The sequence below is a fragment of the Myotis yumanensis genome, unplaced genomic scaffold (genome assembly GCF_028538775.1).
Source record: "Myotis yumanensis isolate MYYU_CA2020_CCGP unplaced genomic scaffold, mMyoYum1.0.hap1 SCAF_2, whole genome shotgun sequence".
Lineage (NCBI taxonomy): Eukaryota > Metazoa > Chordata > Mammalia > Chiroptera > Vespertilionidae > Myotis > Myotis yumanensis.
This window is the reverse complement of record NW_027223753.1, coordinates 156835128-156859111: the sequence shown is the minus strand read 5'-3', so window position 1 is coordinate 156859111 and position 23984 is coordinate 156835128. Positions and strand designations below refer to the sequence as shown.

General features: G+C 44.4%; 1 protein-coding gene across 3 annotated transcripts in view; it reads right to left on the bottom strand.

Annotated features, from left to right (window-relative positions):
• The window catches only part of UPK1B (uroplakin 1B), a 33398-nt gene extending 14118 nt beyond the window's left edge, over positions 1–19280 (bottom strand). For 2 of the 3 annotated variants that reach the window (XM_070406242.1, XM_070406244.1), the window contains exons 1-5: positions 19159–19280; positions 5683–5770; positions 4280–4480; positions 1914–1988; positions 1102–1224 (exon numbers count right to left, since the gene is read on the bottom strand). In XM_070406242.1, coding sequence (XP_070262343.1) covers positions 1102–1224; positions 1914–1988; positions 4280–4480; positions 5683–5751 — 468 coding nt within the window. In that variant the 5' untranslated portion in view covers positions 5752–5770; positions 19159–19280. The remainder of the gene's footprint in view (positions 1–1101; positions 1225–1913; positions 1989–4279; positions 4481–5682; positions 5771–19158) is intronic. The other variant, XM_070406243.1, reaches the window with a different exon arrangement.
• Between the last annotated feature and the right edge of the window lie 4704 nt (positions 19281–23984).

Sequence of the window (23984 nt, the reverse complement as noted above, 5' to 3'; positions counted from 1 at the left end):
TTCATTTGAGGAGCTTAATTCTTGCTAACAAGAAAATGATATAAAGCGAAAAAGTGGCCAATGAATTGAAGGTCCAAAGAGGGTAAAAAACATTATTGGAGTGGGAATATTAAAATAAATGAAAGAAATTATAGAATGGAGGGTGAGAGAATTCAAAGAAGGGGTGGAGGTCATGAGGGAGCTTACTGATGACAGACTGTGAAATGTTGGTGTTGGGGTGGTGTTAGGGGTAGGGGTTTGGGAGCAGTGTGAGAGTTGGGCTATGTAGGGGATAAGAATTTATATACATACAGCAATGGAGAGGTGGTAATATTCTGAAATACTTGGATTTTTATAACATTTGTGGTAAACTTGGATATGAGGTAGAGACAAGTGGGTGATCAAGTCAAGTCATGACTCTTGGTCCTTAGCAGGCCTGGTCCATAGGAGGTGTGAGAAGGTAATGAATAAGCAAACAGACAGTGACTGCCACTGGAGTTCACTGAGAGGCAGAGGAGGCAACACTTTTCATTTTAATCTAAGTGACGCCTGAGTTCTAAGAGGCAAGGTGTGCGATTAACCTGAGTTTCTTGAACATGTCATTATCCCTATCCATGCAAGCTAATCAACATCATGGCTTGAAATAAATATAGATCCAGGGATCCCTCTGAGTCATGTGTACACCTCCTGTCCCCTGATGGTAAATCAGAGCATCAGGTGCACTTGCTGACGTCAAGTCCCTTTGTGAAGGAAATCCCCTTGGAGGCTGTCGTCCCCACCCTTTGACTTCACTCCCAGCCATACAAACACCCCTGGGGACTTTTGTAAAGAAGTTGGTAAATGGAATTTTCAAATGTGTGAACACTCACATTTTCATTTGAGGAGCTTAATTCTTGCTAACAAGAAATATAGGGTAAAAAACATTATTGGAGTGGGAATATTAAAATAAATGAAAGAAATTATAAAATGGAGGGTGAGAGAATTCAAAGAAAGGGTGGAGGCCATGAGGGAGCCCTCGGAGGCTGTCGTCCCCACCCTTTGACTTCACTCCCAGCCGTACAAACACCCCTTGGGGACTTTTCTGGGCACAAAATGGCATCTTCCCAGGATCACAGGCATTACCTGGAGCATGAGCCTGTCCCAGGTTCGGGTGACTCCGTTGTTTTTCCACTGGTCATCGTTGGTTGGAGGGCTGTTGTTTTGGTACCTCTCCAGCATCTGCTTCAGGAAGAGGTTGGGTGTGAACTACAGAGGGAGGAGGCAATACGAGAGAGAGTTCATTGGCACACTTACCCCCACGGAGGCAAAGTGATTTGCTCGGCCCATTGCTGGGGGCACCGAACACTGTCTGCTGGAGTAAACACTGTGCTCAGAGGCACTGACTAGGGGTAGGGGTGGGTATGAGGCTGCTCTGGGTGGCTTGGCTGAAGGCCCCATTAGGGAGAAACCCCCATCTTCAAAGAAATCCCTGGGAGACGAGGGTGGACAGGTATTGCTGGGTGGTTCAGGCCAGGGATTAGAGAAAAGAAAAGAAAGCAGGATGCTGAACTGAGAGGAAGTTTTAGATGTGGTGATTGGTGATTGTCCTATTGGGGAGCAGTGGCCATGGCACAGCGGTGAAGAGCATGGGGTTACAAGCTTGGACCCTGGGAGTCACACTGCCTGGACTCAGGATCCCTGCCTTCAACTCACCAGCTGTGTAAGCTTGGACAGGTTACTTTACCTTGTTAGGTCTCATTTTTTTCATCTATAATTGACAATAGTGATAATACCCATTTCATAGGGTTATTGGGATTAAGTAAAATTATATATTTATTATTAATATGCACATTAGAGTGCCTGGTGTGGAGTAAGCTTAATACATGTTAACTATTATCTTACAATAATGATGATCTGCATGATCATTTTGCTCTGTGCTGTTGGGATTTACTCACAAAGTCACGTTGTGTTGCTGCTGTGATACAAGATGCCACTTCAAAGCCGTAGACGATAAACATTAGAATGAAATACTGAAAGGAAAGCAAAAAAAAAAAAAAAAAAAAGACTTATATTTACCTCCAAGGGAAGATTTTTTAAAACAAATAATTGTTATGTTTTTTCAGTACAGAGGTGGGCAAAAGCAGGTCAACAATAATAAGAAATAATACAAGGATAAACTCTTTTTCATGTACTCACAACTGTATGCCTACTTTTGTCCTCCCCTGTATAGTCATATAAATATAATCATCCCATTATTTATTTATTAAAATTTTTTTTAAATTTTACTTTTATTGATTTCAGAGAGGAAGGGAGAGGGGGAGAAAGATAGAAACATCAATGATGCCTCCTGCACGCCCCCTCCTGGGGATTGAGCCTGAAACCCGGGCATGTGCCCTGACCAGGAATTGAACTGTGACCTCTGGGTTCATAGGTCGATGCTCAACCACGGAGCCACACTGGCCGGGCAATCATCCAATTGCTCACATAGTTATTCAACAAACCCTTGTTGATCAGCTGCTTGGAGCAAGACTTGGTGCTAATCAGCTCAATTCTTTCCTTTTCCTCAGAGAACAAATGCTCACTGAATACAGAGTTTTCTCAGTCCAGTCTCCTGCATTTCTATTTTAACCGAGAAAAACAAATACAAGAGAATGAACTGATGTGTGTACACATGTGTGTGCGTGTTTATGTGTGTGCGGCACACATACACACATGTTGCCCTCACACCACACTGCCTCCATTTAGGTCTGGAAAATACCTGAACGACCCCTGAATCTGGGACGATGACTACTTGCGAGAGTTCCGTGTCTGCTTTCCTCAGCCCTGCCCACAGACTTTCAGACCATGTGTTCTGGGAAGGGTACCTCGGTCAGTGTTGGTGGGAGAATGCAGGGAAACCTGTTCTTCCCCTGAGCACTAGGCCCAGAGGAAAGCGTGGGTTGGAGGGTAAACAGCAGGAGCACCTCGAGGCCTCATAGCAGTTTCCTCCCTGTATTAGCTGCTGTCTGGCTCTTTGTCAAGAGCTTGGCTGGCTCCTGTGAAAGAAGCTCAGGAACCCCTCGAGACGCTCTGGGAAGGAGGCACGGGGCGCAGATGTTTTCTGCGTCAGCCCCTGGTGGGCGTCCTGCTCCTTCTCTTTGGGGGCGTGGTGAAGAGTGTTCTCTCCCCTCTCAGTTCTCCTGGCCTCGTCAGGCACACGCGACTGGCCCACAGTGAGACTGAGATGCAGCTGAAGCATGTCTCTAGGGACAGCTGTCCCTCCCCTACCTTTCCCTGCATTCCTTTCCCCACCCTCCAAAAGTGAGGGCTTTTGCCTGGAACTAACACACTAGGGAACCAGAGAATGTAAATGGTCTGCATTCCCTGGGTGCCAGGACAAGGTCAGAGCACAGGAGGAGTGAACCAACAAGCATCTAAGTTGCCGGACTGGTTCCCTAAACGTGGAACTCAGGTCCGGCAGCCTTGGGGTAGGAGAGTGGTTTCAGGATGGGGCGTGGGGGCTGGACCCCATCACAGAGTGAGAAACTACTGTCTTGAGCCTGGGGGCAGAGAGTAAAGGTCTTGACCCAGTGCCCAGGGTTCTTAGATCTGCCGATTTTTGCAAAATATCTCAAATTTACTTTCTCTGCAAAGGCAGGACATGTGTCTTGGGGCCAAAGAGCCTCTGTAGGTGCACAGAGTCAGAGCCTCCACAGGCAGGTGGGAGCTGAGGCTGTAGGCCGTGTGCATCAAGCTCTTCTGGGATCCCTGGAAAGCAGAGGGAATTCGAAACACTGTAAGCGCAGGACAACACACAACATCATCGGCCTTGAGCTAAAAAGTGTCAGAAAAGGCTCATGTTTTCTCTGAAAAATTCATGCATATTTTGTATTTTATATGCTAATCTTAAATCTTGTATTTTGTAACCAAGTTTTAATACTAATGCTACAGTAATATTTTAAATCTCTCATTGTGAAGAGAAAACAATCTAATTATGAAGTTCTCACTCTGTCCTTTGGCCTATGAACTCTTGGCTGTACCAGTTGGGTACATGCAGACAACAGTTGGAGAAGCACAGGTCTGGAGAGTATTCAACAGGGTCACCCCTGGGGGGCTCCCCTTTGGGTCCCCTGTACTGGAGTCTTCTGCACTTGCGATAGCAGAAGGCATCCTTGTCCCCACAGGGTCAAGCTTCACTGCAGGGAGAGTCTGCCTCTTCCTCTCCCATCTCACCTGGCACCCTCTGTTCCCCTCACCCCACCAAAGCATTGTGCTCAGGGAAGAAGAAACAATCCATCAACATCGGTCCAGGAGACAACTGCAGATAGATTTAAGGTCTTACCGCCAGAAGAAGTTTCCTGCTAGACTTTGCGATGCCTACGATGCCTAGCACGGACAGGCAGAAGAGGCAGATGCCAACGAACATGCCGATCCAGGCTGCCCCATAGATGTCATCATTGTCGGTGGCTTCAAGCAGTGGGTAGAGGCTGTGTTGGTCGGATACAAAGAAGATGCACTCGGCGGTCAGTGCGATGCCACACATCTGGGGGCAGAGGGGCTTCTGTCAGGCTGGTGGGAGAGCAGCATTGGGAAGGGATGGAGAAGTGGGGGGGGTAGGGAGGAAGAGAGACAGACTCTATACCCTGCATAGGTTTCAGCAACTGATTCAAACTCATTGTCAGGAAATCAAACAGCTCCTTCCAGCCTACTAATTGGTTGCATGCCTCCATCCACATGTGGATCTCATGCTATTTGGGGAAAAACCCAATTTCAGACTATTATAAAGTTTTTGGGGCATGAGCCACTCAAACAATGTCTTCTTGTATGACAATAATCTCCCACCTCCACGACAATCATCCAAATTCCCGGATTGTAATATTGTAACCGGTCCTGGTCGTATCTATCAGTGCCAGCGAACCACTGAATGTTAGAGCTGGAAAGAACCTTGGTGATTATCTTTCCCACCTTCTGAGTCACACGGAGTCAGAAGCAGGGCTGGGCCAAGAGCCAGGGGTCCTGATTCCTACCTGCTCTCCCACCACAGCGTGTCCCCCCAGCCTGGCCTCTGAGCTACTCTCACACCCCACAGGGGCCTCTGTGTGATGAGAACAAGCAGACGCAAACATTTGCCCCCAACAGCCTTAAAAGCAGAGTCCCATGAAATCAAATGAAGGTGAAATAGGAAAGAAACACCAGAGCGGGTGTGTGGTGGGAGTGTTTGGACACCGGCCATGACCAACGTGGCCCCTTTTACATTTCTCTGCTTTAAACTTAAGAAGGAAATATCTATTTTTTCCAACCTGTTCTTTTGATATATTACATAGCTATATACGATTATTTATAAGTTAAATCTGAGCTAGTATATTTCACTAACATATTTCTTAAACTGAAGAAAAGATGTAGGGAGCCAGTAATTAAATCATTAATTTCCTTTAAACTTTCACTTTTTTAAAGATTTTTAAAAACCGAGTTTTAGAGAAAGGAAGGGAGAGAGAGATAGAGAGATAGATAAAGACCAATGTGAGGAAAACATTGATAGGCTGCCTCCTGCGTGCCCCCCACTGGGGATTGAGCCCATATTCCAGGCATGTGCCCTGACCAGGAATCAAATTGGCAACCTTTTGGTGCACAGGACGATGCCCAACCGAGCCACACCAACCAGGGAAAAACTTTCACTTTTAATTGATCTAAAATCATGATTACAGAAAGAGCAGAATTGTCAGAAAAAAAATACTCATTACTTACACCAAAAATCACATTTCCAAAAATCAGCAGGCCCTGAAAGCAACGAATGGTGGAGTCGTCTTTGGCCATCTTCAGGATTTCCCCCAAGCTGGAGACACAGTTGAGAATATTACAACTTAATAGGCACAGGTGACAAATACCACTGCAAGTTCCACAGCATGACTAAGTCACACAATGGTGTTTTGCCTTCTCATTTCAAAGCATCCAAACCAAAGTCACGAAATCACTTAGCAATGGAGGACATTTGGTTACTAAACTCAGTAATCACTGTAATTTTATAAAGAAGAAAAAAAGAGTCAAGCTTGCCAAAGTCTGATTAGTATTTTCAGGAGTTCTATAAGGTGTGGAATATACAGACTGCTTACTTCTGAGTGATGAGCTGAGGCCCCACAAGTCAACAAAGGCAGATGTGAGGGGACGATGACTGGGTGGGGCTGAGGCTCACGGAGGGGCCTTGGGATGAAGCCGAAAGTGTTGATCAGAATTGGCAGTTGGTTCCCAGAGGGACTCTAGGCAGTTGTTAAAAACCATTATTTTCAGAATATTTTGTTATCTTCAAAAATAGTTGGCACTTGGTCTTTGGATTTATGAGCTTGTTTCTGTCTCATTTTGTTGGTTCATTTGTTTTTTAGATTCCACATAGAAGTGAAATCAGAGAACAAATTGTTGGTTGCTAAAGGGGAGGGGAGAAGGGCGGGAAAGGAAGGGGATTAAGAAGGGTAAATTTCCACTTATTAAATAAGTCATGGGGATGTAACGTACAGCATAGGGAATAGAGTTGATTCTATTGTAAAAACTATGTATGGTGAGTGGTTACTGGACTTATTGTGGTGATCACTTTGTAAAGTAGATAAAGGTTGAATCACTATGTGGTACACCTGACACTAATATAATACTGTATGTCAACTATAATTAAAAAAATAAATTCGTAAAACAGTAATTGGCAAATAAAAAAGTACATTGTTACCTTAGAGGAGTGGGAGAGAAGAGGGACTAGCACATTTAGTTCCTTCTACATGCCACTCCACTGGGTACTGTATACACAGTCATCTAAGTCTCATAACCCATTTAGGTAGAAACAGGAAAAAGGTGAAGAGGCTCATGTTGCAGATGAGAACACTAAAGCTTTAATTCCGGTAAACTGAGTTCCTGGCATTATACAACCAGTCCGTGCAAGAGCTAGGCTGGAGGTTTTGGTCTGTGTGACTCCAGAGCTCAGGCAGGCTTAGTACTTTGTATGGCCCTGAAGATGAGTGGGCTTCTCCCTCCCCTAGGACTCCCTGGAAGGAACACAAGGGTAAGCGTTTGGCTCTTGCCCTGGAATCACCTTGAGAAGAGCTATCCACATCTTTCAATGTTTTAGTCATTAAATTAATTAACCAATCACTTCATGCATTCATGCTTTAAATAAAATTGTATTAAATGATACAAGCTGTGTTTTGAGGTATACATAGAAATAAAATGTCAGGGAGATAGTTTTTGTCTAGGATTTTATGCTCTAGTAGGGAAGCTGAGATATGTGTCTAAAGCAGTGGTTCTCAACCTTCCTAATGCCGTGACCCTTTAATACGGTTCCTCATGTTGTGGTGACCCCCCAACCATAAAATTACTTTCGTTGCTACTTCATAACTGTACTTTTGCTACTGTTATGAATCGTAATGTAAATATCTGGTATGCAGGATGTATTTTCATTGTTACAAATTGAACATAATTAAAGCATAGTGATTAATCACAAAAACAATATGTAATTATATATGTGTTTTCTGATGATCTTAGGCGAAAGGGTTTTTTGACCCCCAAAGGGGTTGCGACCCACAGGTTGAGAACCGCTGGTCTAAAGAGTTATAATATCGCTAGGAAGACCCTAAGTAGAGGTCCCGAGGAGGGGAGATGTAAGCCTTGCAGAATATGTATGGTTTTTGATAAGCAGACTAGGGGTGGATGGGTGACCTTCCAGGTAAAGGGAGGGTCGGGCACTAGAGCCCAGAAGAGCCAGGAGCCCGTGAGATTGCAATCTAGTCAGTTTGGCTGAAGTCTCAGTTTGTATGGAGATCAGTGGGAGACAAAGACTCAGCCCTGGCTAAATTTGAACTTCATTGTTATACTCCATTGTAAGTACTAACAACCTTGCAAGTAATCTTAAACATCTCCAAATATCTCCCCTTTCCCGTTCACCTGAGTAGCTGTGAGAGCTGAAGACTTCACATTTATGTGATTTTGGCTCAGAATTGGGCACATAGTGGGCCCTCCCTCAATGTTTGCTGAGTAAATAGAAGAATCTGGCCCTTGTTACAAGACCCCCTGGTGTAGTTTCTGCTTAGAAATGCCGTTCATTTACTTCTGCTTGGAAATGTCATTGCATGCCTACAATGCCACTCATGCTTTCCCGAGATGGTTACACACCAGACGGAGGGAGCCCGAGGGCCCGGAAGGAGTTAATGCACAAACTGCACCAAGGGGAGCCTTACTCATGGAGCCGGGTGGGCCACATCGTAAAGCTCACCGCTGGTATGCACAGACCAGTTGGGTTACCATCTGAACTTGAGACATAAGTAAATAGACTGAAAGGTAGAAGTTCAGGCAACACACGTATAGAGAGTAAAGGGCAAGTTTCTGGAGAGGCCAAATTCAGCACCATTATCAACCACTGCTGAGTAGGCACCCGCTTGCCAGGTGCAGCCTATTTGTGGTGATTAATTGGGCCTAAAGCACAGAAAATGCACATTTGTTCTTTCAACAAAGTGTGATTATAAGCAACACAATTCAATGCAAACATGACCATACGCAGGGAATAAAGGGGGAAAAGGGCCGTGGAGAAAAGGAAGAAGGCCGGAGAGGGACTTTATGGTTCCAGAGAGGAGCTGGAGGGACCCTGAAAAAGGATTTGGCCCCCATGAGCCAATTATGTCCTGTAACACCCATACTTTCTCAAAGGCGATTCTGCCACACAGTTGTGAAAGGGGAGAGACAACTGGATACTCTGGGAGATTGTAAGTCAGACTCAGAGTGGAAAAATGCTGGCAAGAGAGGGAGGAGAGAAGGAAAGAGATAGATAGGAGCTTGGTTTGAGTGAAAAGAAGAGTGAGTTGAGAAAATCCAGACAAGCATGTGGTAGGAAATGGCAGGAGGCATGGCTGTGGGTTGATGTCTGTAAGGCAGGAGTGGGTCGATGCACAAGATATTCTGAAGTTGCTGATCACTAGATTTTTCTCCTTTTCTGCTATTCATCCTCTTCTCCTTCTGGACCTTGGCATCAGCGGCACATAATAACTTAGAAAGTCACACTTGCTTTTTATTTTTTTATTTTATTTTTTTAAATTTATTTATTTATTTATTTTAATTAAATCTTTATTGTTCAGATTACATTTGTTCCTCTTTTTTTCCCCCCCATAACTCCTCTCCTCCCAGTTCCCGCCCCACCCTCCGCCCTCACTCCCCACCCACTGTCCTCATCCATAGGTGCACGATTTTTGTCCAGTCTCTTCCCGCATCTCCCATTCCCCTCCCCCCCCCCCAAGAATAGTCAGTCCATTCCCTTTCTATGTCCCTGATTCATTATAATCACCAGTTCATTCTGTACATCAGATTATTTATTCACTTGATTCTTAGATTCACTTGTTGATAGATGCATGTTTGTTGTTCACAATTTGTATCTTTACCTTTTTCTTCTTCCTCTTCTTAAAGGACACCTTTCAGCATTTTGTCTAATACTGGTTTAGTGGTGATGAACTCCTTTAGCTTTTTCTTATCTGTGAAGCTCTTTATCTGACCTTCAATTCTGAATGATAGCTTTGCTGGATAAAGTAATCTTGGTTGTAGGTTCTTGCTATTCATCACTTTGAATATTTCTTGCCATTCCCTTCTGGCCTGCAAAGTTTCTGTTGAGAAATCAGCTGACAGTCGTATGGGTATTCCCTTGTAGGTAATTGAGTCTCTTTCTCTTGCTGCTTTTAAGATTCTCTCTTTGTCTTTTGCTCTTGGCATTTTAATGATGATGTGTCTTGGTGTGGTCCTCTTTGGATTCCTTTTGTTTGGGGTTCTCTGCGCTTCTTGGACCTGTAAGTCCATTTCTTTCACCAGGTGGGGGAAGTTTTCTGCCATTATTTCTTCAAATAGGTTTTCAATATCTTGCTGTCTCTCATCTTCTGGCACCCCTATAATTCTGATGTTTGTACACTTGAAGCTGTCCCAGAGGCTCCTTACACTATCTTCATATTTTCGGATTCTTTTTTTCATTTTGCTTTTCTGGTTGGGTGTTTTTTGCTTCTTCGCATTTCAAATCTTTGACTTGATTCTTGCGCTCCTCTGGTCTGCTATTGGGTATAATATTCTTTATTTCAGTCTGTGTATGATTAATTTCTAGTTGTTTCTTTATCATAGCATCGAGGGTCTCATTAGTTTTCATGAGGCTCTCCTCAAGTTTATTGCAAGCCCTCAAAATTGCGTTTTTTAGCTCTATATCCTCCATTTCTGTCATGTTTTTTTGTCTCCACATTTTTTATGCTTTCTTGGTGCACCCCCTTGTGGTCTTTGTGCACAGTCTTGTTCTAGTTAAGCCTTGATTGTTGTAGTTAATACTAGAGGGATTTGACCACCAGGCGGACTGGCTGTGAGAATCAGCTGTGGGAAAACTTCTGTCCTCTGGGGAGGTGCTAATCTAGCCTTTGCCTGAGGCTATCCGGCAAATGGCTCTGCGCAGAGCTTGGGCAGGAGCGGGTTGCATGGGGTCAACAGGGCGGGCGGAGGGAGCAGTTATGGCTGTTCTCAGTCCCATTCCCAGAGGCTCTGCTTCTCAGAACCCCAGCAACCGCTGCAAACCTTGGAGAGAAAGCTGCCCTCACGTTCCAACTGATGCTAGACAATCCCGCTTCTCCTGTTTGAGTCTGAGTCCCTAGGGACTCGCCCGGATCTGGAGCTCAGAGTCTGAGACTCTGTCCTGATTGAAAATGACAACTGCGCCCTCAGCCACCAGCCCGCTTTGCGCGCGCACCTCCGCACCTTTAAATTTTCCACACTGCGCCTCCTCTGAGCCTCGGTATGCTATTCTCTTTCCTTCTAGTTGAAGAGTCTCTCCTCAGCCAGCCTTCCTGTCGTTCTGGGTGATGTCCGTTCCGTCTTTTAGTTGTATTTTTGAAGTGGTTGTTTGCGGCAGCAATCTCCGGTGTTTACCTATGCCGCCATCTTGGTGGTCTTCCACTCTTGCTTTTTAAAGTAACAAAATGATGCTGAAAGCTGTCATTTAACAACCACATGCTCAGCACTTATGATCATCCTCTCAACAGACCTGAGAGCTGGTATTTTTATCAAAATCTGTATTAGGTTCCTATTGCTGCTATAACAAATTACCATGAACTTAGTGGCTTACAACGGAATATTACTCAGCCATAATGAAAGATGAAATACTGTCATTTGCACCAACACGGATGGACCTTGAGAATATTATGCTAAATGAGATAGGTCAGACAGAAAAAGCTAAGAACCATATGATTTCACTCAGATGTGGGATATAAAACTGAAACTCATAGACACGACAACAGTATGGTGGTTACCAGAGGGAAGGGGGAGGGTAGTAAAGGGGACCAAAAATATGGTGAAGGAAGAGGATTTGACTTTGGGTGGTGGGCACACAATGCAATCAATATATAGATCATGTATCATAGAAATGTGCACTTGAAACTATATGATCTTATTAACCAATGTCACCCCAATAAGTCTAATTAAAAGAAAAAAGAGAGGAAGAGAGAGAAAGAGAGAGAGTGAGAGAGAGAGAGAGGGAGAGAGAGAAGAGGAAGAAAAAACAACCAACCCACCCAAATGTATTCTCTTGCGGTCCTGGAGTTAGAAGTGTGAAATGAGTCTCGCCGGGTCAAAATCGAGGTGTGAGCAGACCTGCCCTACTCCTGGAAGGTCTGGGGAGAGTCTGCCTTGTTGTCATTTTGCAGATGAAGAAAAGGAGGCTTGAAGAGATCCCTTTGCTCAGCCACATTGCTAGAAAATGCAAAAGCTGCGATTCAAACCCAGGTCTGCCGGCTCCGGATCATTTCCTTAACATGTTGCAGCTTATAAAGTCCTGTCCCATAGCTAGTACTTTCATGAGAAAAAGAAATACCTGGTCACTTCCTGGAACAGAGAGAGCAGACACATTTCCCTGCTCAGGCGACCCAGCCTCTGCAAAGGGCAGAACCACCAACCAGGCCTCTCTTCAATCGCTTCCCCAGGACCTTGTCTCCTCAGCCCCTGACGCTGCACTAATGTTTGTCCCCAAACCCACAAGTTTGTTTTTCCAGGAAACCTGTCTAGATGTATATCACCGCCCCCCCTCCCCTGGGACTGAAATCCTTGGATGTAAAAGGTACAAATGTAGAGGTCAATGTGAGAGTCCACATTTCATGGCCTCTCCTTGGCCACCTTGTTTAGATGTGGTTGGTATCTAAGGAACATAAAACATTTGTTCCATCCCCAAAACAGCCACAGATGTCAAGAGGGAGAGCGGCTGGGAGCCAGGCCTAGACTTCCAGTGGTTGGCTCACAGCTGTGGTGCTAGGCTCACGGCCATGGTTGCATGGTGAGCACCCTGGACCCGGCCTCAGAACACTGGATGCAGACCCCAGCCTGGCCCGTCCTTCCTGTGTGACCCTGGGCAATGCCCTCAGGGTCTACTTCTGCATTTATCAAATGGGTGAAGCACACGTACTTGAGGGGATTGTGACCACTAGGATGAAAGATGCAGAAGGGGTTGGGAACACTAAAATTATTTACAAACATAAGAAGGTATGAATAATAACCAGGGGATATTTAAGAAGGGCAGGGCATTAGGTTATGGGTTTGCTTTATGCACCAGTGACCCCTGGGGCCTAGAAGGGAGGTTCTGCATAAATGGCCCCCCACCAAGGGCTCCGAGGTTGAGGTGATGTACCGCCTTCCTCCTTCCCTCTCCCCCTGCCCTGCACTGCTCTGCTGGAGGGGCCTGGAGGCCTTCCCCAGGTGCCCCTCTTTTTATTTTCCATGGGAGGAGTTCACAGGGCTCATGGGTGGAAAAGTCTCTTTGGGAGAGAAAAAAAAGCTTCCCAGTTGTGCGTGGGTTGTGGCCAGAGTCAGGTACCAGGCAGCACGTCCAGTCCATATGGGAGAGGCCCTCTGTGCATTCCATCAGCATTCCTGAGCGGGTAACACCCGCCACCCGGCCTCATCCCTCTGGCTTTGGCCAGCTGATCAGAGATGAGCTTTGAGGTTCTGTCTCCTCTGGACCAGGGCTGTTTTCTCCCTGACGCAGACACTCCTCAGGGAGGACCCTGTTCTGCTGCCCTTTTCCCTTCCTTCCTCCTGATATCAACCTAGGAAGGGTTTGTCTTGCATTTCACTGCAAGAGTCTCCAAAGCAGGAGAAGGCACCGGCACCCTGTTTTATTCGCCCTTTCTAGGTCCAAGGTGGCACAGTGCTTGCAACATAGTAGGCACTCAGTAAATTCTTTTGCTAAACTAAAGGGCAGATAAAGTAAATTTTTTAAAATGTGTATTTGAGTGGGTGAATGAATATATGTGTGCAAACTTTGCCTAGAATTTTACTGTCGAGCTGGCTAGAGTATGGTGAGGTGGGAAGGACATGGGCTTTGGGCAGACCGGAGTTTGAATCTCAACTCCACCCCTTAACCATTTTGTGACCTCAGGTAGTTACTCAATTTGTTGAACTTTATTTCTAAATGGACATTGTAATACTTAACTAGAAGGGTCACCATGAAAATTAAATGAGACTATATGTGAAATTCTAACACAGTATTACCCGTGCAATATTAACTTTCTTTACTTTTGCCTCAGCTACTTGAAGCAGACAGACCAGAGCTAATACTATTGCATGGTGAAGGCACCGAAAACTAGTGGTTTAATTTTGTTTTAAAACAGAGCCCTATTTTCAAAAGGAATATGATTTCAATATGTAACTCTAATATATACAAATAGGTAAATATCTGGCTGAAACGAGAGTAGGGAGTCTGGGCCTCACAGAGCTTCCCCTAATTAGCCCTAAACTTCCTAACCACGTGGCTAGCCCCAGAGTGCCTGGAAACCACTATTCTAGAATCAACAGAGAGGAAACATGGAGGGAAGTTATTGAGCTCAGAGGGAAGTTACCCAAGAATTTAGAAGACACTCAAGAGTGAAGCTGGAAAACCCTGGTTGAAACGTGTAAATTGATATTACATAGTCTCTGCGTCAAAGACCCCCATCGAGGGGAAAGGTCCTAGGAAAGGATGCTGGAGAAGTGGGGCAAGTGAATTTACTCCCATGGCAGAGAGGCTGGAAAGGCCTCCAGGAAGGGCTGCAGCGCTGATACCCTCAGAGGAGAGGCAACGCGATTTCTATGAAAGAAAACAATCAGGTCCGGCTGACCTCTTAGAGTTCTTTGACAGCTATTATATTTAGTGCCTAGGCCAGAATAATGAACTTATATAGGTAAAAAAAAAAAAAAAAAAGAAAAAGAAAAGAGAAAAACTCTGATAAAGTTTCACACCAGTGGCTATTAAAAAATTCTGAGTTTGTTGACGTTCTCGGAGAAGGAGAGAGGACAGAAGGGATGGACAAATGGGGTACATATAGAACATAAACTGGTGTTCTCTGGGCCTGTGGTCAGAGTGCCGTAAGAGGTTAATGATTTCTTAAGCTTTGTCTCTGCCTGCCTGACAAGGAAGTATCGAAATGAACACTATGTCAGGGTCAATTTTATTTGTCAACTTAACTAGTTGTTTGGTCACATACCAGTCTAGGTATCTGTGTGAAGATATTTTTTAAGATAGGGTTAACGTTTAAGTCAGACTTTGAGTAAAGCAGATTATCCTCCATTACATGGTGAGCTTCAGCCCATCAGTCAAAGGGCTTAAGAGCAGAGACTGAGGTTTCCTGTAGAAGAGGCAATTCTTCCTCAAGATGGCAGCATAGAAACCCTGTGTGAATTTCCAGTCTGCAGATTTCAGACTCAAGGCGGCAACATTAACTTCTTACCTGACTTTTCAGTCTGCTGGGATGCAGATTTCTGACTTGCCAGCCCCATAATCACATGAGCCAATTCCTTAAAATAAATCTCTCTCTCTGTCTCTGTCTGTCTTTCTCAGTTCTTCATAGAAACAGAATAGGATACATACATATCCTATTTGTTCTGTTTCTGTGAAGAACCCTGAAAAATACAGCCCCCAGTTTGGGTTGACTTCTATTTTTGATAGAAGCAAACATGATCGATCATCTTCTGATGTTTCCTGAGACAGTTTTACCCTTTCCTTCCAATTCCTACTGACAGCTCCTAACTCTGGCTCCAATGAATTCAACAGTTTCTGTTTCCATTCCACACAGTGCGTCCAGGGTGAACTTCTGAAGCAGAGGTTCTCAAATGACCCTACAGAGCACAGATGTTACACCTACTGGGCCAACATGTTTTGAGCCAAAACCAAATAATTGCAGTCATTTCATAATTTGGAGAAAAATTAATGATCAAAATTTGTCATTTTAAGCATTTTTCTCTCACAAATTTTTCTTAAATCTGGGTGCTTGTTAGCACCTGTCTAGCTAGCATCTAGTTTATAAGTATGAATTTAGGCCAAAATGATCTACTTAATTATTTTTAACTTAATTTATCAACACTTTGTGGTGTTCAAAAAAATCGAACCTGCCATCTAAGTGCCAGAGAATCAGTCTTGAGAGCCACTGTCCTAAAACACAGCTCTGATTTCATATCACTCCCTGCTTAAACACCCAGAAAGGCTCCCCAGCCCCTTCATTTAAAGGAGAGCCCTGGAGAGCTCCCATTGTATCCACAGCTCTGCCACAGGACCCCTCTTACTTCCTGTCGCCAGATGGCTCCTCTTACCAACCCATTCTCTCTTGCGGACCAATCTCTTCAAATCCAGATTTCTCCAGAATTAGAAAATGTCTTGACTTTTCAATTCTTGGAGATATAACAATGCCTTCCCTTTGCCTCCATCTACTTTATTTGTCCAGACCCAACCATTTCATTCTCCTGGGAGAGAGGTTGGCCAACCTAAGCGATAAGCTCATGCTCCTTAGCTTGTATTCAGGACAGTACCAGTCAGACTTCAAAGGGCCTGCTGCTTGTCTTCTGCTGCCCTGAGCGCCCTGATCCTGAGTCCAGGTTGTGTTTAGGTTGTCTCTCCCTTTGGGATGATCCCTTCTCTTATTTCTGCCTATGGAACTCTTTGCCATTGTCTGACGCTCAGTTGAAAAACCTCTTCTTTCCCCAAGTACCCTTGCCCTAAGTTATCCTTTCTTCCCCACCTTCCTCTCTTTGCAGCCTCTAACAGCTCTCCAGACATGTCCTGTTTGGCGGATATGTGAGTGTGGCTTTTCTCCTCTGCTAGTCTCCGCCACGGCAATCTAACCTGATACTTTGTTAACTCTTTTCTTTATCAAAGTTTGTTTAATCAGTTATTTGGAACCCACAAAGGAATAAATTACTGTACACAAAAAAAGTCAATTTGACAAATAATTGCACTAAAGAAACAAAATTATAACCTTTCAAATTAATTGATGAGTGACTCACCTGGAAGCCAATGACTAACTCTTGGTAGTTTTTGTCTTATTCAGAAGGCACGTGATTAGGAAGAAATTAACGTGTCATTTGTCCTCGGGCATTGACTGGCCACATGCCCATTCATATCATGAAAGAATATTGGCTCTGACTGCAAATTTAGAGGCTTGGTAGTCAGCCTCCTTATTGTACAGACGAGGAAACTAAGGTACCGAGAGGGACGGTGACTTGCTCAAGAGCGTAGAAGCGTCATTGCAGAGTCTCTAAAGCCAGGCTTATACTGGATTTGTTGCTAATCATTCCCCTTTTAAAAGTATGGACAGATAACTTATTTTTATGTTTCTTTAAAATTAAGAGTAACTCCCAATGCCCTCCCCTTGAGCTTGCCCTTTTCCCTTACAAACAAGTTAAGCCACAAGGGGAGTCACATTACAAAGCTAGAGAGAGCCTTCCACCCTTGCCCTCCTTTCAAAGAATCCTCACTCTTCACCCTAATTTCTGAAATCCCACAACTACAGAATCACTCCTTTGCTGCTCCTGATTAGAATGCAAACAGGACGCATAACAGGGGCACACTGGGTCTCACAAGTCATCAATGTCAGTGCCTTATTGTGAATGTTGTTATCAGATCCCTTCCTCATGTTTCCAAAGGGAGAGAGAAGATGCCATGAGACGGAAGAGACCCAAGGAGAGGGTAGGACCTAAAAAGACACACCTCGTAACTCATGACTTGGATCTCAGGGCTATCTCTGTGGAAAGACACTGACTCCTGGTAATATGATGTGTCTTCCTTCCCTTTAGCCCCCAGTACATATGAGTTATTTCACACATGGGCTTTTCTGAAACTTGCCTGTTATTTTAAAGCAGCACCTCCCACATATGTATTTGACTTTCTTTTTCTTTTTTAACCTGGCAGGGCTAGAAAGGATGCAGATGGGGTGGTGTGAATTTTTATCTTTTTAATTATTTTTTAAAAATATATTTGTATTAATTTCAGAGAGGAAGGGAGAAGGAGGAGGAGGAGGAGGAGGAGGAGAGGGGGAGAGAGAGAGAGAGAGAGAGAGTATGAGAGAGAATCACCGGTTGGCTGTCCTCTGCACTCCCCGAACTGGGGACTGAGCCCGCAACCCGAGCATGTGCCCCATCCAGGAATCGAACTGTGACCTCCTGGTTCATGGGTCAACACTCAACTCCTGAGCCACACCGGCCCAGGAGGGATGGGGTGAATTTTTAAAGGTGGGACTGGTAGAGGACAGAGGGCATAGTAGCAGCTGTCCACTTCAGAAATGACATTGCCCCCTAGTGAACGTATGCAGCTCACCTCAAAATGTTTTCCACAGAAGGAGCAGGTCCTGGTGAAGCCAACCCTGTAGGAAACTGCCCAGTGGCCTGGCACCGAGATGCTCTATTTGAATTACTCAACATCCGGGGAGTCCTTTTGCTCTGAAGAGTAGAGTTTTTTTTCCCCATGGGCTGCAGCTTTATTTATTTATTTTTTTCTTGTGACTTCATTCAGTTGTTATGTTATTCATATCTGTAGCGTTGATGTTTCCAGACACATCGAACAGGTCTAAAAACCATTGATTACTCACTACACAAATCAATTTTCAAAGAATGAGTGAGACTCGCCCACCAAGAGTGAGATCATTTTTTTCCCAACTCATTACCTCTCGCCCTCACCTAAGTTTATTGGACCAAATAATACTGACCACACCTCAAACCTCAAACTCTATTTCATGCGAGAGAAATTTGGATTAACAAAAGAAAACAAAAGGAGAGGTAGGAAAGGAAGAAGCGAGAAACACAATGCGCTGTTGCCTTAGCCCGGAGTCTGAAACCCAGAATGAGAGGAGACAGTGGTATGACTTAGAGGTGAGAATAAAAACGGGTGTGGAGGTTTTCTCTCAATTGTTGGTCTACTTCCATTCAGGGTGGGATGAGTCCCTGGGAATGATGAAAAGAGGAGCTTGTTCCAGGGCCAGGACATCCACAGGTCACAGCACCCTTCCTTTTTCTTCTTTAAAACTCTAAACCTGCTCTGACCAGAATGGTACCTAGCAGCAACAAGTAGCTATTAAAATTCAAAGGATTTCAAGAAATAAGAATTCAGGTCTTTAGTTGTGCTAGCCACCTCTCAAGTGCTCAGTGGTGGTGGGACAAAAGTGGGTTCATAGTTGTGAGTACAGACAACACAAGAGTTTATTCTTGTATTAGTATTTATTCATTATTGTATTATTTTCCATACAAACAACTGTGAGCCCACTTTTGCCCCACCCTGTATATTTAGGACCTGTAGATTCTCGTGGATCAACTAATTATTGAAGAATAAAAATGACATTGCATAGATAAAGCAAATTTGTTGACTTCTTTACGGACACAGTCATTAAACAGAATTGTTTGCAGAGAAGAAACCCAAGTAAATTATTTCGTAAACCCCGTACCGAGTTGGCAGAACCAAATGATTTCTGACAAGGAGACCAGAAAACTTGGTCTCTGCTAGGCTACGGACTGATTATTCAGAACATGAGCAGTTTCCTGGCATTTTCTTTTACTCTTCTGACTCCCTGAGGAAACTGGGGGTCCACCAAGGTGTCTGTCTGAGCTTTAATCAGGGCATACCGGTTCTCCCAGGATTCTTGGGTTTTCCTTGGTCTTTCTGTAAGGAAATCTGAGGTTGAAATCAGGGTGGAGGGAGAACAGCCCCAGAAGAAGTTTAATCTTAGTTCTGAGCACTGGGCAATACCAAAGGGTTCCAGAAAGCAATCTGTACAGTTGAAAGTAAAGGGAACAGAACAGTCACAATGCTCTAAATTACAAAAAAAGGGGGAGGGGGGGAGACAGGAAATTAACTCCTCTCCTCCCCTTCCAGACTGCTGGCTGCCCTCCTGAGAGAGCAGCCAGGACACTGAGAGCAGCTTCCCTGCAGAGTGAAGTTATTTTACTCACGGTGCCCTCGGTGCCCTCGCTGCCTCTTCCTCCCGGTGCTGTGCAGGCCCAGTTTGCAAGCCCAGCTGGCCGGAGGCGCTTTAAAACCCCACAGCAATTCTTTGAACCTTCAGGACCAGGGAAGGATGGTCTGTGATTGGGAGGAGGCTTCTCACATGGGCTGAGCCTGATGCGGCCTGAGCCTGCCTCCAGGTGGGAAGTAACAGGAAGTCTCCTGTCAGTAGACGTCTGCTGCTTTGGAATGTATGACTCTGACCGAGGACAGCTCAGGGCTCAGCACCTCACTCCTCTGGACCCTCCCGGGTCCGGGCTTCCCTCAAGCGCACTCTCAGGGCTTTTGTTTTTATGTTGGTTTGATTTGTTTTCATTGGTGTGATTTGATCCTTTATTCTGCTTTTGGTGCATTAAAAGGCCTATCTGTTGCTCTGACTGCTCACAGTCATGTGGGTTCACGTGTAGCTGTCTAGGGTCACATCTAGTTTGGCTTTTGTAACTCGCATATGCTATGTTTATGGGGATAGTCATTGCCCAAGCAATGCTCACACCGAGGCAGTCCAAAGACTGAGGGGCAAGAGATCTGGGAACCAAAATTTTGGGAGAAATTTAGGCACAGAGAGTGTGCTCAAGTAATTATCCGATAACGTCCAATTCTTCCCACCTGCCCCCTCCCACCTTCCTCTGGACCCACTGTGTGTATACACAACACCAACAATATTTGAACAAAAGAAACCACCTTTTAAAAAATGTATCTTTATTGATTTCAGAGAGGAAGGGAGAGGGAGAGAGAGATAGAAACATCAATGATGAGAGAGAATCATTGATTGGCTGCCTCCTGCACTTCCCACACTGGGGATCTAGCCCGTAACCCAAGCATATGACCTGACCAGGAATCGAACTATGACCTCCTGGTTCACAGGTGGACGCTCAACCACTGAGCCACGCTGGCCTGGCGAAACCACATTTCTTTTAATGGCTGCATAACATATCATGGTACACACACACCAAAGTTTATTTTGCCTGGCTCAGCAATGGGTAATGGCAGTAATGTTAGAATTTACAGGGTGCTTTAATCAATAGATTCGGAATTTCTCGTGGGTCAAGTCCATCACTGTAACAGGTTGGATATTTCAGGAAGCCAACTCTGAGACAGAGTTAGTGTGCAGTGTATGTATGTGGGATTGAACCCCCATGGAAAGGAGAGGGGAGAACTGGCATTGGGCAGAGAGGGAAGGCCAGCTGCCATGCAGGTGGGACAGGCTCAGGTGCACCCCTCCCCCAGTCCCAGGAAACAGCTGCAGTTGCTCTGCATCGGGCCTCTCTGTGGTCAGTCCTCATTTAGGGGTCGCCCTGGGAAGGGGGTCTCTGTGGCTGAGGCAATCCCTGGAGGGCGCCAACAGCGGAGGCTGGGGCTGCTGATGGTTCCAGCAGCTGGGCAGCACGTTCCCATTGAGGGAGCTGCACAGGGCCCTGGTCTCTGTGTCCATCACATGCCTTGTTCCCCCTCAGCTCTCCAGGACCTGGTCAAACACAGCATGAGGATGCACACAATGGAATTCTGTGCAATTGTGATGAAAAAAGATAACACAGACGAATGTTTAATGACAGAAAATAAGTGCACTCATCTATTCAACAAGTATTTATTGAAAACTTATGATATACCAAACACTCTTCTAAAGTACTAAAAGTGAAAAAAGCAGGTTACAAAATAGTTTGTATAATTGATAAACTTTTATTTTTTTTTAAGCGTATTTATGTGTAAATGAATTACAAAGTTAGGAAGAATGTAAATGTTAACAGGGTTATTTATATCTGGAGAATGTGATGTGGATGGCTTTTCTTTCTTTTTTTTGTAGTTCATGTGTTTACAAAGGATCTATATTACAATGATAAAAAGAGAAATAAGTAAGTTACTTAAAACATACTCTTGGAAATCTTTGTGGTAAAGTAGCAAGAAAGCAAACAAGGACATACGTCTCCATTTACATCTTAGGCACTTTTTTGTTCTGTTACCAGAATTACATGGAAAGAAAATAAACACAAATCTTTTCAAAACGGATAATGTGAACGCAAAACCCACAGCAGAAATAAGAAACTAGCTAGGAAAGGGAAAATTACTTTTCAGATAATAACTGCAAGTGATTAGAGGAGGAATTTCAGGTCCTTAACATGTAAATATGATTGGTTTATTCTTCCAACAATTGCTTTCTAATTGTGTTCTGCTAATCTCTCCTTTTCCTTAACCACTTCTTATCTCGATTCCAAAGCTCATTTCTCAATTCTCATGACTAGGAATCTCCGTTCAGTTAGAAAGACTTAGATATTTCCTTCCTATCACTGCAATTTAGATGTGAGACTCCAGGGTTTGGGAAGGCTAGGGTGGCAGAAGGGAGATGGTCTTCTCTAAAAATACCCCCCTCCCAATTTCCTGTATACACCCCGAGAGTGAAGCAATGTCATCTGGGACAGGCTGCTGTCTCTTCCTCTTGGTCATCACCACCTCCACCGTCTGGCTCACCACTAGCAGCCTCGCTGTAGAAGGGGGTGGTGTACAGGTTTGGCTGATGAGAGTTCTCACCATCCCCAGCCAGCTCTCCTAACCCCCAGAGGGTGCTCTGCCCTTTCATTGATTTGCAGCTAGTTTGTCCACACTCTTAGACCCCAGTTCTCAAGCTGAATCCATCTTCAGTCCATTTCAGGAACCTGGAACTAAAGGAAGGCATACTTGTCCCCTCTCTGCTTGGCCATACCACCGCACCATCACCCTCCATAGCTGTCCTTCTCTGTGGTTGTTCCAAGACAATTTAACTGTCCTGGTGACTAATGGGATTTCTAACTTGGCTACAGGATGTTAATCTTGTACATACTTTCAACTTTCCAACCCTCATGGGCTTTTCTCTCTCATCTCTGGGACAAGGAACCACTGGAATATGCCTACTCACAAACACTGCACTCCCTAAGCAGACCCTTCACTTAAAATCCACTAGTGTTTGTTTGTTTTATGAGAAGGGAAAAGGTTGTAGTGTCACCTGAGTGGAAAAGACACAGCCCCACATCTGGAATTTCTCTGAACCAGAAGTGTGGGTTACACAATCCATTTTGCTCTAATCACCAGCTTCCGGAAAAAAAAAGGATTCTCAAACCATGATGTTGTTTACCATATTTTTAGTACTTTCTGAAAGTCTCAGGCAGTGTCAGATTTACTCTTCACAATCTCCCTGTGAATTACATACTATTATTATGCCCCATTTTACAGACTAGGAAGCTGAAGGTTGAGGAGGCTAACTTGCCCATGGTCACAGAGCTATTTATAGGTAAAGACTTGGGTCAGTCTGTCCTCACAACCTACACTCAACTACTAGGCTATACTGTTGGAGTGTAGTTAGACAATCAGTGTAACTCTTGAGTCTAAATGTTATTAAAGCTCAGCTTCCATATTAAACACAGCTGAGCCAAACCTGAAAATTATGTTCCTGAGTGCCCAGGTCCACACAATTCTCTGGTGCCTCTGAAAATTGCTTTTTCTCCAGCAGGTTTTGACTCTCTGCAAATTTTACTGAAATGTATAAATTCAGGTTGTTTTATCTTTCTTGGGTCCTCTCTCTTACTCAGCAATCCTTTAGCTCAACATTCATTAACATTCTCATATCCCCTGCAGTTCCTGTGGATGATAAATGTTTCACTTAGTTCATATTTTTAGATTACGGTCATCAAAAGAGGACGTCTGAAAGCAAGGCTAGCCCTCTCCCAGGAAAGGGACATGCCAGTATTAATAGACTCCTACAATTAAAAGGGACTTTAGCCCATTTCCATAATCACATATGGTCATTATATGGAATTATTATATGGAACAACCACATTCCAATAAAATCACCAGTTAGCCCAATTTTTTCACCCAGTTAAGAAAGGCCTCTATTAATATCTCCAATGTCCAACATTAAGGGGCAAGTCTATGATGCTTGTGTTTATCGCAGAGATATTGTTGAGAATGTTGTGCACAATTGCGTACCTGTCAGGTGTAAGAGGTCCCAACACAAAACAAGATCTCTGGTCTCAGTATTTGGGATGATCTTACTTTCCCTAATCAACTGATTTGTTTTTACCTGTTGGACACTCTAGATAAAAAAAAACCTCCAACCAAATTCAGTCTTGCCTCCATTCTTACCACTCCATTGCAACTGCTTGTCAAGTTCCAAACAACCTCTACGTTGCCACATTCAGCGGACACATCTTTGCCTTTATTTCACTGGGTCCCCTTAGCAGCAACTGATAAAGCAATGACTCCATCCTTCTTATACTACTTTCCCCTCTGGCTTCCAGAACACCGTGGTCTCTTTGTGCTTCTGTTTCTCTGGTTGATCCTGCACAGTTCCTTCTTCCCATTGCTCTCTCCTTCCTGGCTGGACCAATTCCGTTAGGAGACTCAGAGCTTGGACCAAGCCCTCAGTTCTGATTCTAGCTCTGAAACTGCACTTCCAGCAGGAGTCAGTTTCAGACTCCTCCCCCTCCCCCTTCACTCCTTCCTACTTCCTGGTTAGAAGTTTAGAAAGAGTAACACTCTCTGAATTTAAGGGCGATAGTAAGAATTCCAGGCCTTTGCCTTTTTACAAATATAGCTGTTTTTCTCTGCTTTCCCCCTGGAACCTTCTTTTCCTTTCCTTGGCCACCCGCTTTAGAAAAAGAGTGAATTAGATTGTGGCCTTTCTTATTTTGAAGTATTTATGTTATTAGGTATTGGGGTGGAAGATACTGTGATGCAATTTAAAACTACCCTCTTAATCAGAAATGTTCTGAGAACTTCTAAGAACATAAATCAGACTTTGTTGTTT